At 41.1% G+C, this 13,013-nt stretch overlaps 3 protein-coding genes across 3 annotated transcripts; 1 reads left to right on the top strand and 2 right to left on the bottom strand.

The window, feature by feature from the left end:
- Positions 1–1,557: 1,557 nt before the first annotated feature.
- J4E82_009721 (uncharacterized protein) lies at positions 1,558–2,465 on the bottom strand (the record flags this gene model as incomplete). The annotated part of the gene is made up of 2 exons (XM_051735943.1): positions 1,558–1,786; positions 1,837–2,465. The coding sequence occupies 2 exons, from the start codon at positions 2,463–2,465 to the stop codon at positions 1,558–1,560; spliced, it is 858 nt and encodes a 285-aa protein (XP_051584324.1).
- A 378-nt stretch (positions 2,466–2,843) lies between these two features.
- On the bottom strand, positions 2,844–4,744 carry J4E82_009722 (uncharacterized protein; the record flags this gene model as incomplete). Its single annotated transcript, XM_051735944.1, has 4 exons — positions 2,844–3,020; positions 3,106–4,486; positions 4,534–4,580; positions 4,634–4,744. The coding sequence occupies 4 exons, from the start codon at positions 4,742–4,744 to the stop codon at positions 2,844–2,846; spliced, it is 1,716 nt and encodes a 571-aa protein (XP_051584325.1).
- A 1,509-nt stretch (positions 4,745–6,253) lies between these two features.
- On the top strand, positions 6,254–8,320 carry J4E82_009723 (uncharacterized protein; the record flags this gene model as incomplete). Its single annotated transcript, XM_051735945.1, has 2 exons — positions 6,254–6,386; positions 6,438–8,320. 2 exons carry the CDS (start codon positions 6,254–6,256, stop codon positions 8,318–8,320), a joined length of 2,016 nt encoding a protein of 671 aa, XP_051584326.1.
- Positions 8,321–13,013: the final 4,693 nt, after the last annotated feature.

Below are 13,013 nucleotides of genomic sequence, written 5' to 3' on the forward strand. Positions count from 1 at the left end.
ATTCTAGATATAAAGCAAGCACTCAATCACTCAAAGCGCCTGGACTATTGTTAAGCAGTATTCAGGATCGGTCACGGAGGAAAGCGAAGAAAAAGACAAACGTATTCACAATCTGCGGCAGCCAACTGTTCTTGTCAATCACATTTCGTTGTTTGTCTGCAAATATCGCCGCCGTGCGCATTCTACTCAACAATGTTCCCACGACTTCTCATCATCGCTCTTTCGGGTGCGTCGGCCATCTCTGCAGCGCCGGTGAGCGCTTTTCAATCCACCTCAGAACCAACAAAAGTCACAGTAATGATAACGTCAAGTGTTGCCGCTCAGAGTCTGTCGTCTACTATCGTTGATAATCTCCAGGCTCGCCAGTTGGAATGGAGCGAACCGGTATGGAGCGAGTCAGCGTGGACACAACCCGCATGGTCCGACTCTGCTATTGTACCTGTGCCAACGGAGCCAATCTCGACGCCTTCCACGTTTCTCGCCCATAGCCAGGTATCCACGCCTACACCCACACCAGCGTCCGACTGGGTAGATACACATCGCCCAAATCCCAGCGAGAGCAAGACCGGTTTGATAACTTTTGCCAGTGTCCTGGGCGGGATTGTAGGCTTAGCTTTTGTCTTGTCTCTTGTTGCCTTAGTTCGGAGGCGTCTTCACGGGCGCATTCCTGCGCTACGTGCAAAGAATGCATCAGATGTCGAAGTGAACGCTGGTCTTCATCGCAACTCGCAGGCCCCAGCTCTCGATACTCCGCCTGGATCAGTCGGAACTTCTTGTACAGCATCCAGCGGTGGCATGCGCTCTATGCCACGTCAAAGCGAAGATGTCACTGACATGCCACGTGTAGCTAGCCCGCTTAATGGTTTGACGCATGGCCCACGACGCTCACGTTCACTCTATCAGAACAACATCCCTCCTCAAGAAACGCATTGGCCGTAAGAAGAGGAAGAGTAATACAGGACATGGACGCGCGCAATTAAACATCGTGGATCAGATGTCAAAGAGAGGCGGACGTTGTTGCAGCTGTTGTTGTATGTCAATAGTTCTTCCGTAGTGAATTGAATGCCCTAAAGGACTATCGATGCGTGACCAAATTGTAGAGAGCTCCCCAGCATACTTATGAATTAGCATCTCATACTTACAACCACCCTGTTCGAGGAGGCACATTTGGGCAAGAACTCCTGGGCAAGAGGTTGGTCTTGGGCAAAAAGTCGTTCTTGGACAGGAAGTGGATATACTGACCAGGCGGGAGGTCGGATTCGTTGGGAGGAAGGTGCGACATATTGCCTGAGCAGAAGACGAGAGACTACTGAGACGGGCTCTTGGATGGCGCATGCACGACGCAGTACAAACATACAACGATTGACTGGAATCCACGCGCTAATCTCCACTTATAGTCATTAGATGTAATTCATCAGTCGTATCCAGGGTATAAACTTCCCGCGCCGGACCACCAAACGCCTCTTATGCCCATTTTGCAATGCATACCAACGCAAGTCAAACGTGATATTCAAATTTATCCGTGCCAATCCATAAAATCATCCACCAGTGATAGCTTCAAAGCTCAGGCTTGGACTTGTCATCGTTGATATCCTCCTTCTCTACGACGACAAAGTCATCGTCGGTATCGGACGTCTTCTGCTTCTTGGGGAATGGCTGCTGGACATCGTCGGTATCTTGTGGTTCGGCCGTTGGGGCGTCGGGAAGCTGCGATGCGAGCTCGGACGGCTCGGTAGACTGTTCCTCTTGCGTCTTGGAGTCGGAGGCAATGGGTGGGAAGAAATTACTTGGTCAATGTCAGTAGATGGAATAAATTAAGCAGCATGTGGGACTTACGGGATGTTCTTGAAGTAGGCGTCCTCGTCCTTTTGGAGGAAGTTACAAAAGATGACACGGTCAAGCTTGTCTGCCTTGCCCTCGTCGTCAAGAAACTTGCGGACTGTCTCGAGTGCGACGAGACTGGCTTCACCGCTCGGGTAGCCATATACACCAGTGCTCAAAGCCGCAAAGGCGATGCTCCTGCACCCGTTCGCAACTGCCAAGTCTAAGCTGGTGCGGTAGCAGCCTGATAACAGTTCTGCTGAGCGCGTCGCCCCTTCTTTCCAGTATATCGGACCAACAGCGTGGATTACTTTCTTGCTGGGCAACTCGTAGCCGTCTGTAATCTTGGCGCTGCCCGTGTCACACCCGTCGAGTGTTTCGCACTCGTCCAGCAGGCCCCGCCCGGCTGCGCGATGGATGGCGCCATCAACGCCTCCGCCGCCCAGCAGTGAAGTGTTCGCAGCATTGACGATGGCATCGACGGCGAGGGTTGTGATGTCTTGCCGTATGACGCTGATCTTGTTGTTCAGCGCATCGGAAGCTTCATGTTTGGACGTAGCATGGTCGTCGCGGGGTTCGATCTTCTTGAGCTTGTATAGCAATGTCAGGGTGGGGATCTCGTCGAGAGAAAGGGTTTCGGCCATGTTCGGTGAGGCGCTGCGAGATCGAGACGATAACGGTCTTGCAAGGTAGTATGCGCTCGTCATGGGCGGTCGTAGTGCTCGGATTGCGAGTCCAAGTAGCATCAAGGAAGGGTTGTATGTGAGTGAGTACCTAGACAGCAGGCACGCGTGGGCTGGAGCTTGGGCCTCGCCCATTTCCGCGATTACCCCGCTTACTACTGCGCCTCCTTCGTCTAGCCCGCATCACTTGTATACATAGTACAATGCTAATCTCATTCACTCACAGGCTCGCATTCATTTTATAGAAATACTAAGCCAATAAATGCATGGACAAGCAAACAATCAACATACGCTACCACATGAGGATGAACACCATTCCGCCGAAGATCATCCACGCCTTCACAGGCCATTCAACCCCAGCGACGATTGCGTGGCATTGAGTATATCCCCCAGTTTTTTCCAAGGGTTTGGTTCGTTGACTTCGCACACTGTGTTTGGATGAGGTAGACTCGCGTCGAGCATATACTGCATCTCGTACTCAGAAACGCATGTCACATTCTGAAAGTGCGCTGTATGCTGCAACTACCGGTCAGCATCGAGTAGCCCAAGTTGTAAGAACTAGAGGAAAGGGGTATCAAGGTCATGTCACCAAATCACTTACACCGCTGTTGTTAAAAGTGAGAAGCCCGGAGCCAGGGAATAGGCCATGCATCTTCTTCGCCGATGAAAGAGGTGTAATGGGATCGGCGATAGAGCTCACGAATAGTATCGGCGCGCTTGTACCATTCACTCGTGGTATTCCGTCAAACTTTTGACTGACAGGCGGCCGCACGTCCAGCTTGCTACAAATCGGCCCATTGATAGCAGCCACACTAAGTCCACCAGAGTTGCTTCGGGTATACATGTAGTTGACAAACTTCTTGTATTCTCCAAAATCAGTGTATTTGTCAGACCGACCGTCGGTATCGACGCAAGAGACAAGTGTACGTGCCATGCGGTCGTCGTATTGAGGGCGAAAGGTACTGATCTGACTTTTCTCTGTTATGGCAGCGAGCGACTCCACGTCCTGCGTTTGCAGCGCAACGAGGACGAGGTCCATAACGTAAACATAGATCGGACTGATCAGGTACACGGATGCGAACATCTGGCTGACAATATCAGTCCAGGTGAGCACGTAGGGTGAGAGGAGCACACCCTGTGTTTGTGCAAAGAGGATCGAAGTGTTCGAGGTTGGGTCGCCCAGACCAATGGGTGACGACATGAGATTGCTCAGGAGGCTTTGGTAGCGTTTTTCGAGTTCCTGCCAGGAGGTAGCGTTCTGGTGAAACAAGCACAAAGCTGGACCAGCTTCGAAGCAGTACTTGAAGAAGTAGCTGACTGCTTTGTCGGTGTCATCGATGGCTGCTTCCCAACCGCCATCATAGTAGTCTTCCAGATCGAGCACGCCATCGATGATCATACGACCAATACGGTCAGGATAGAGACTGGCATAAGTGGCACCAAGAATAGATCCATAGCTAATGCCATAGTACCACAGTTTTGCATCTTGTGAGGGCTGCCCACGATCTTGTGCTCGAAGCTCGATGTAGCGAAGCATATCTTGAGCTGTGGCCACCGTGTTGGCATATCCTGCAGTACCATTGACGGAATACATTCCTGTACACCACTTTCCATATGCCAGCGCTGACTGATGCTGTCGCTTCAAGACTGCCTCCGATGTCACGTCCGCGAGACCTAATGCATCCGAGAGGAAGGCATTACGGGTTTGGAAGGGGTACCCTACGAAGCAGTCGCTAGCGGGCTCGCTGTTGTTGACACCACGAGGATCGATTCCCACGAGGGAGTAATTAGTTCCGATTTTGGCCTCGATAGCGGCGTGATCTGAAAGCACCATAGCTACGGAAGAGCCACCAGGCCCTCCGGGGTTGACAAGGACTTCTTGTGCATCATGGGTTGGGCCTGGCTTCTTGATGATAGCTACGTTGAGGGTACCGAGGGATGGTACCGCGTAGTCGAGTGGAACTTCCAGAAGAGCGCAAGTGCTAAGGGGGTTAGTGTTGTTTAGCTTGAGAATGCTGGAGACGCTCACAAGTTCTCGTAACAGGATGTCCAGGCAAGCACCGGACTGGCAGTCAACTGCACAAAGAATTCAGTGTATGATTCTGAAGCTAGACAAGAGAGTCACTGACTTCCGAGAAGCTGTATACCATGCTATCGTTCGGCACCGCAGCTACACAGAAACCGTGGGCCAGACCAACGACCGCAATCACTGTTTTGACGTTGTGAATGTACGATCTCATGGTTGTCTTTTGCGCTGTCGATGATTGTGACGATATAACGAGATTAGGGAGGTACGGTTTGAGGAGACTATAATGAAAATCAAGATGCTAGAAGCAAGCGGAATGTCATCTGGGATTTGAGCACATCAAACGAATGGCTATGAGGTCGGTCTTATAGGAAAAAGAATGCAAGAACTGGATTATGGAGACGTATCGCATGCGGCAATAAGTTCGCAATCGCCTTGATATGTTCGATCTTGACCAAGTCCAGCAGTGAGATTCTTAGGTGGCTGACATAGCCGCAATAACAATTGGGATGATTCGAACGCATTGCGTGCTGAACAAGTATCGCTGCAGGTCTTACTGCATCTGAGCTGGACGCCTGCATTTATACTACCTCAAGCGGATGGGTATACGCTATAATGCATGTTGCCAGTTTTCGAGGAGTCTTGGCCATCTTGTTGGCTAGAACAGGTTAGTGTGCTTGTCTTACATGACCCGTGGAAGTGAGAACAAGAATATTGAGTAAACGATACCGTTCCACGCGACAAGACAGCCTCTACGCCCTTTTATGTCGAAGGTTCTAGTCGTTTGGCTACAAAGGAGGCGGCGAGCCATGCGAAGCTTTCGAAACGGTCGTGTGAAGTTGATGCGCAGTGGCAGCGACAAGAAGCTTTGAAGCCCGACTTGTGCATCGTCCGTCGGCCTCTTACCTCAATCTCTACTCTTGTTCAGAAAACCTGATAAGCATTGAGACAAAAATAAGATGTGAAGGCTCGCTGCATTCTCAGATGAAGAGCTATGTATAGCGATTGCATTACCTAGGTAGTATCGGAGTCGCGCGCAGATGGGTCGAGGAAAGGAAGGAAGAGCGCGTTGGCGAGCTACCTCGGCTAAATGCGCGCAATGGCGTCGCGCATGTACGCGAACTGCGAACCCATGTCGGCGCAGCTACAGCCTCTGTCATTGTGCCATATAGCGTTCTTGCGCTGCGATTTGCCATCATCCACACAATCCATCAATGGTTCCTAGTGCCCGCCAGTCAAGGCTGACGTGCTTTTGAGGCTTTGCGCCACAAATGCGGATAAGCTCCGCAGGGTTTACTAAGATGACGCTGCACAAGTAAGCCTTGTACAACCAAGCCTTGCACGACACAAGCTATCTGCCCCTTGGACACAAACACGCCCAGGATCGACCTATGTGCAGGACCAAGCAAAGCCGTTATCAATAATATCAACCCCTCATGCTGAAAACAGCAGGTGTTTGGTTGCCAAGCCAGCGGGACAGACCGACCTAGCTGTAAGAGGCAGCCGGATATGCATTCTACTTGGGTATCTGTCTTGCCCTACGTAGCCGGCACCATGGGTACGGTAGATACTCCAATATTGATGGTGCGCTTCCGAATATATGATAACATCCTCTCGACTCTCTCGGAACCTGATCTTCGCGCACTCTGTCTGCTCTTCGCCCAGCAGACTTCATAGAATTCCGCGAAGAACAATGGTGGCTCCAAGTCGACCTCAGGCCTCCATGGCAGTTGCCATTGGCATGATGCTTGACTTCGTAGCTTCTGCTGTAGTTCTCCGCCAGAGTCAGCCGTCGAATCCGTTCACGCCGATTGATCCTCAAAACTGGGTCAATCCAGACAATATGACGTGGGATGGTACGTCTGCGTGTCGTGTACAACGCTATATGTATACTGATGTTCCAACAGATTACAAGGCACCACCAACGACCAATTGGGCCGATCCGGCACGCAAGGGCAGAGACCGAAACTTCAACATTGCTATGGTGACCGTCGACTATCCAGACTCACCATTCGTCGTCACTCTACCGGCTCTATCAGATATCTTCGGTAACCCTCAACCTCTTGCGGCTGGCTTGAGCCGCGATGACGTACCAAAGTTCTACCACGATCTGCTCAACGTACCCAGCGATCTCAACGAAGGCCACACTCTTCACGAGTACTGGATGGGTGATTCTTTCGGAAAGTATGGTGTTGATCTAACTGTTTTTGGCCCATACCGCATGCCCTCAAGAAGCTACCAGTATGGAGTTGACGATGAAGAGGGTGGGTTCAACGAAGGCGCTTGCCCTGAAGGCCCACCATGCTCAGTCGATCTCAGAACCGATGCGCTCGGAGCATGGCGCGCAGATGTTGGAAATGATACAGCAGACGCATATGAGTTGGCTTTCATCCTTTCTGCTGGCCAAGATGAGTCTTCAACATGGCAAGAGTTTGGTGAGATGAAGTTCCTTTCCAAGGAAGATGTCCCAGAGGAATTTGGGCCACCAGACAACTCTACGCTTCCAAATTGGGCCAGCACTCGCTATGTTGAGTGGTCGTCGTGGGCTGCAGCCTCCACGATCTGGCCAAATGCTGGCGGTGGCTCGTCAACCCAAGGTGAATCTAGTGGCATGGCTACGTTCGCTCACGAACTGTCGCATCTGCTCGGTATTGGCGACAATTACAACAATCCTTTCAGCGACCCTCCTCGACGCACATACACCGGTCCCTGGAGCATGCTTTCACGAGGTAGCTTTAACGGACCTGGAGGTCCTCATACACGCTGGCAGATACCACCCGTACAAGGAGCCTCCATGGGGTCTCTACACACCATGCGTGACAAGCATCAAATTGGTCTCATTGATACCACGCCAATTCTCCAGATCTCTCGCGCAGGTCTCGCAGCATCAGGCCCCGTCGTCGCGCAGATCACTGCTCGCTCTGTCGACCCATTTGGTAGCCTGATGGGATTCAACATCTCCTTTGGCGCTGCTGGTGACCTTGCACCACCATGCAACGTGACTCTCGATGCTTTGTGCGACGGTCGTGGCTACAACAACTACAACCTTGAAGTCGTTCAGCGCCTCGGTGCTGATTCCTTCTGCCCCGACTCAGGCGTTATGATTAGCAAGACCAAGAACAGCGATCGCGTGCAGCCGTTCCAGTGGACGATTGATGCGAACCCACAGGATGCGCGTCAAATTGACTTTTATCTTCCCAACGGAACCGCGAGGTACTGGACGATTGGAGACTACAGACAGCTAGTGGATGCGCTGTTCCATGCTGGCACCGACTCCGGCTCGGAGTACGAGTACATCGATGAGGAAAACGGGTTGCACATGTACATTCTCGAAAAGCTCATGGACGACGCTGGAGTACTACACTACAACGTGGGTGTTGCTTCGACCGCGACTAACGTAACGACATCTGCTCAGTACGGTATCGAGCTTGGTTCTGGAAAGGTCGCAAGTAGCGGATACTCGATCAGTCCTGCTGATGGCAGCTACTGCACGTTCGAGCTGAAGAACACTGGAAAAGCTGCAGTACTGGCCACGAACCCCCATCCGCAAGATCTCTCAGAATACCTTGGGTCCGATATCTACCGTCTGAGCGCAGACGTGAAAGGCGAAGGCTGGAAGGTCGCGGTGCCTAATGCGCTCGCATACGCAAAGGCAGGAAAGCAAAAGACAGTTAGTGTCGCTGTTGGCTGCGAGAGCGGCTGCTCGAAGGAAGCCACCGTAACTCTCACTGCGACAAGTGAAAGCGATAAGAAGGTCACGAAGTCAAAGACCTGCAAAGTCCGTATGTAGATGACGCATGGCAAACAAACATAGTATAGTTATGCAAGTATAGGTATGCATACTAAATAATAAGAAACAACGTTTTAAAAAGACTTATCGCGCTGTATAGTAGACTCTAAAAGGTTATACAGTACTAGGTTAAATGTTCTACTTACCTACTTAATTTCCTAACTAAGCCTTGCTTGATTCGAGTCTAATATAATATTATATAAACTATAATATATATAGTAAGAATTAATAAAGTTAAATAAAAAGTTAATTTATAGTATAGTTTATAGACTAAGAGTATAGAGTTAAAATCTATATATAAAGGTTTATAGAAGTATAGAAATAATATAAAGATATTACTAAAGTAGTTGTAACTAGTATATCCTTATTTCTATTTTCTTTTTAATTACTTACTCGATATATTAATAACTTTATATAGCTATATATTTTATTGTATTCTTAGTTAACTATTAAGTTGAATATCTAGTTACTTAATTTGATACTATTAAATTATACTAAATTTTAATAAAGAGAGCGTTAATATAGCTCTATTATATTAGGTTTAGTAGTATAAACTTTGAAAAGCACTTTAAATAAATAAATATATATAGTGTATTATACTACTTATATAGTTTCTAGGATTATAGTATATACTATAAAAGTATTATATATAATAAACTAAACTAAAAGCGTATTAACTTAGCTATAGTTGTTGTTATTCTCTTTTAAGCCTTAAGGACAAAGCTTATAGTATTTCTATATTATATAAACCTATATTATATTATATTATCAAAGAGTTTATAAGTAGCTAAGCCTAAATCTAGTAGATTAAGTAGTAGTAGTATTACGCGTCTTTTAGTTATTACTTTATTACAAAAGTATATACTAGTCCTGTTATAATTGTAATTACAGTTATAATTATAATTACTATTACTACTAAGTAGCTATAAGTTGTTATAGCTTGATAGTAGTTGTATTCTTTAAAGCAACTATATTAGTTACGCGCTTATACTTATTAATAATATTTTCCTAAGTATCTAAGTTATTAAATTAATTATCTACTATTTTATTATATATTAGACTACTACTTATACTAATAAGAGCACTTAGATAACCTTAGTAAATTTATCTAGATAGCTATTAAGTTTATAGTTTATAATTAATTTAAAGTATTTATACTACTTCTTAGTATACTACTAGCTAAGTACACGTTATATAACTACAATAATAAGTAATCTTAGTTATAAGTAAATAGATCTATCTACTTTACGAATTATATCTTTACTAGCTATTTTAATAAAAGTGCTAATATAGAAATAATTAACAAATCTTTTATAGTTTTAAGGTTTTTTAAACTCTTTAGAAGTTAACCTATATAAGAGACTAAGAGAGTGTATACAATTCTATAACCTATACTTTAAGTTACTCTTAAAGTAGTCTATATTAGTAGGAACTAGATTTACACTATATTAATTAGTAGCTTCTATTATAGTTATAGTGAGAGTTATTGTTACTACTAGGCGCTTTAAGACTAGATGCTTAACAGTTATAGTTTTATTATATATAATAGCTTACTCTATGTTAAAAACATAAAGCCTAAGTATAATAATAAGCTTTAAAGTATTAGAGTATAGACGTTAAAAATAGATTATCAAAGTCTATATTTAAGTATTTTCTAAGTTTAAATTCTATACTAAAAACCTTTAGATACCTACTATTAACAATAGTAATAAAAATCTTTTTATATTAAAACTACTAAGTTCTAATTAATTTATGTATTTATATTATAAAGTTTTTAAAGCACTCTTTTTATCTAATCTTAATATTAAGCGCTAAAACATAATAGCTTTAGTTATAATTTATAAAGTTTCTGAATACGTATATTTATAGCTATATATAGTAAAGCTAAGTAAGTATTTAATAACACACTTCTACTACAATGTAATATAGTATAACTTAATAGAGTTATATCTCTATCTTATTACTAGTACTTTTATTATATATATAGTTGTTATTATAGTAATTATTTAAGTTAGTAGTGTAGGCTAAGTAGTTAGTAAACAGAAGCGTAGCCTAGGTAATAGTCTAAATACTAATATAATATAAGAAGCTTTAGACTAAGTAGTCTACATCTAGAAATTACTAAAAAAAAGTTTTCTAATTATAGTTCTTTATAAGTTATAATATTCTATTATTTAAGATAATATTATTATTATTATAAAGTATAAATAGCTTACTTAGTACTTATACTTACTTAAGCTTAATTTACTACTTTTATTAAAATAAAAAAAGTTATGTTAAAATTAAAAGATACATAAATCCTAACTCTAAATAAAATACACTTTAAGAATTATATAGCCTTTGTTTATTATTTATTTACAGCGTTCTACCTTTGTTAGTATACTACTGTTATATTAAGATTCTATATTATAGGCTATACTAAGTACTCTACTTTATACCTATAATCTATAGTAAATTAATACTACAAAGTAGTTTAGTATTCTATAACTAGGCTGTATTTATAGTAATCTAATCTAGAGCTCTATATTACATTGCTTTTTTTAAAACATAGTACTATTGTATACTATAAGTTACTAGTATATCATAATTATGTATAACTTAGTACATATTCTATCATTTATAATATATAATAAACGTAAGCCTTTTAGAAGTAGCGTAAATTAAGTTAAGTAAGCTATACTATATAGGCTTCGTAGCCTTTCTTACCTAGGTTAATTATATTAATAGTAATTAATTATGCTTATAATAAGTTTAAGTTTAGTATAATTAAAAATATCTTCTAAATTCTAGAGAGGTTTTTAGAAATAAAGCCTATATAAGTTTATTACTTATTAGTAATACTATACTACTATTATATTTTCTTGATAAGCTTTTTTTATTTTTATGTTTAATAAATTTATTAACGGTTACTTAAAGGTCTTCTAAAAGTACCCTCTAAAAAGCTTTTATAACTAATAATTTCTTCTTATTAAAAGTCTTAGAGCTAATACTCCTATAAGCATATTACTGTTCTATTGTAGTTCTATATATAGTATTAGTAAAGGCTTTACTACACACTCTAAATCTATATGAAAGTAAGAATAGACAGTAGTTTTTTTCTCTTCTTTTCATAAAAAGTTACTATATTAGATTAAGTTTCTATTATATAATATTATAAGTTTAAAATTTATTTAAGTTTACTACAAGTTAAGAGGCTTCCTATTACCTTACTTTAGCTTTTAGCTTTACTTTAGCCTAGACTATCTAAGTTAATATAAGAAACTATATAATAAAAAAGTAGTAAAAGGTTAAGTATTAATATCTTTAAGTTACTTATACTATACTATAGCTGTTGTTATTATTATTGTTGTTGTTGTTGTTAAGCTGACTATAGAGCCCTCTATAACTAAGCGCTCTATGCCTGCGATATAGTTATATATAATAACTTTTAGCTTGTTAAAGATAATATTAGAGTATAGAATTTAAGAGAAGAATATTTAAGTCTATATTTAGATATTTTCTAGAATCTAAATTGTATAGTTTAAAACCCTAGTTACCTGCTATCAACTATAGTTACCTCTAGCAAAACTACACTCTTCTTTTAATATTAAGCTTTATAGCAACTACTTAGAGCTAAAAGCTCTATAGTAGCTTTCTAAAACTATATAAAATTTATAGCTTTAGTTGCAATTAATAAAACTTCTAAATAAGTATATATGTATAGCTATATATAGTAAAGCTAAGTAAGTGTTTAGGAACACACTTCTACTACAATATAATATAGTATAACTTAACAGCGTTGTGCCTGCGTCTTATTACTAGCACGTTAATTAAATTAATACTATACTATAGCTAGCTTTAAAGTAATTATACTTTAGAAGACTTTAAAGTAATTATACTCTAGAAGACCTTAAAGTAATTATACTTTAAAAGAGTTTATATATTTTATAACTATATTTAAAACTACTTAAAACTATAGAGGTAGTAATCTAAAAATATTTTAAGAAAACTATAGAAAAGTAACATAGCAGCTTAATAAACTATTATAATAATCTTTCCTTATTAGGTTTTAGAGTTGAAATTTAATCTTTTCTTAGTAGTAATATACAGCTATAGAGCTAAGTACTTAGTTGTTCTTATAAAAGCTAGTAATTTCTTTCTAACTATTATAATAAGAGAGTAGTTATTCTAAAGAAGACGTTTTTATATTTAATATTTAAGTTATATATTACTTACTACTTTAATCTTTATAATTCTATAGTAATAGCTTTTTTTCCTAGAATAATAGCTTTTTCTTTTAGAATAACGACGTTATTTCCTAGAATAGTAGCCTTTATTTAACATAATAGCTGTAATAAACTTATATATACGTGTAGTTTCTACTATGTCTAAAATAACCTTTAGGCTTATCTACTACTAAGTAGTATAGTACTACTATATTCTATTAAAGAGAATCTTTAGTATGATTTATTAGTATTTTACTAATTAAGTCTTCTTTGACTATTTTAGTAAGCTTATAACTTAAAGCTATATTATTATTACTATTTAATAAGTTAAGCTTAGGTAAGACCTACTACTACTAAACTAGCTTTCTCAAATGTAGTAGAAGACTCTTAAGTTAGCTTACTTTTATTAAAAGATAAAAGTCTTTATACTATAGAGTTTTATTTTAACAACTTTACTACTTAGAAAAAACTAAAGTTATAAAGAGTAT

Source organism: Alternaria postmessia (assembly GCF_024291825.1).
Source record: "Alternaria postmessia strain BMP 2775 chromosome Unknown scaffold_98, whole genome shotgun sequence".
Taxonomy (NCBI): domain Eukaryota; kingdom Fungi; phylum Ascomycota; class Dothideomycetes; order Pleosporales; family Pleosporaceae; genus Alternaria; species Alternaria postmessia.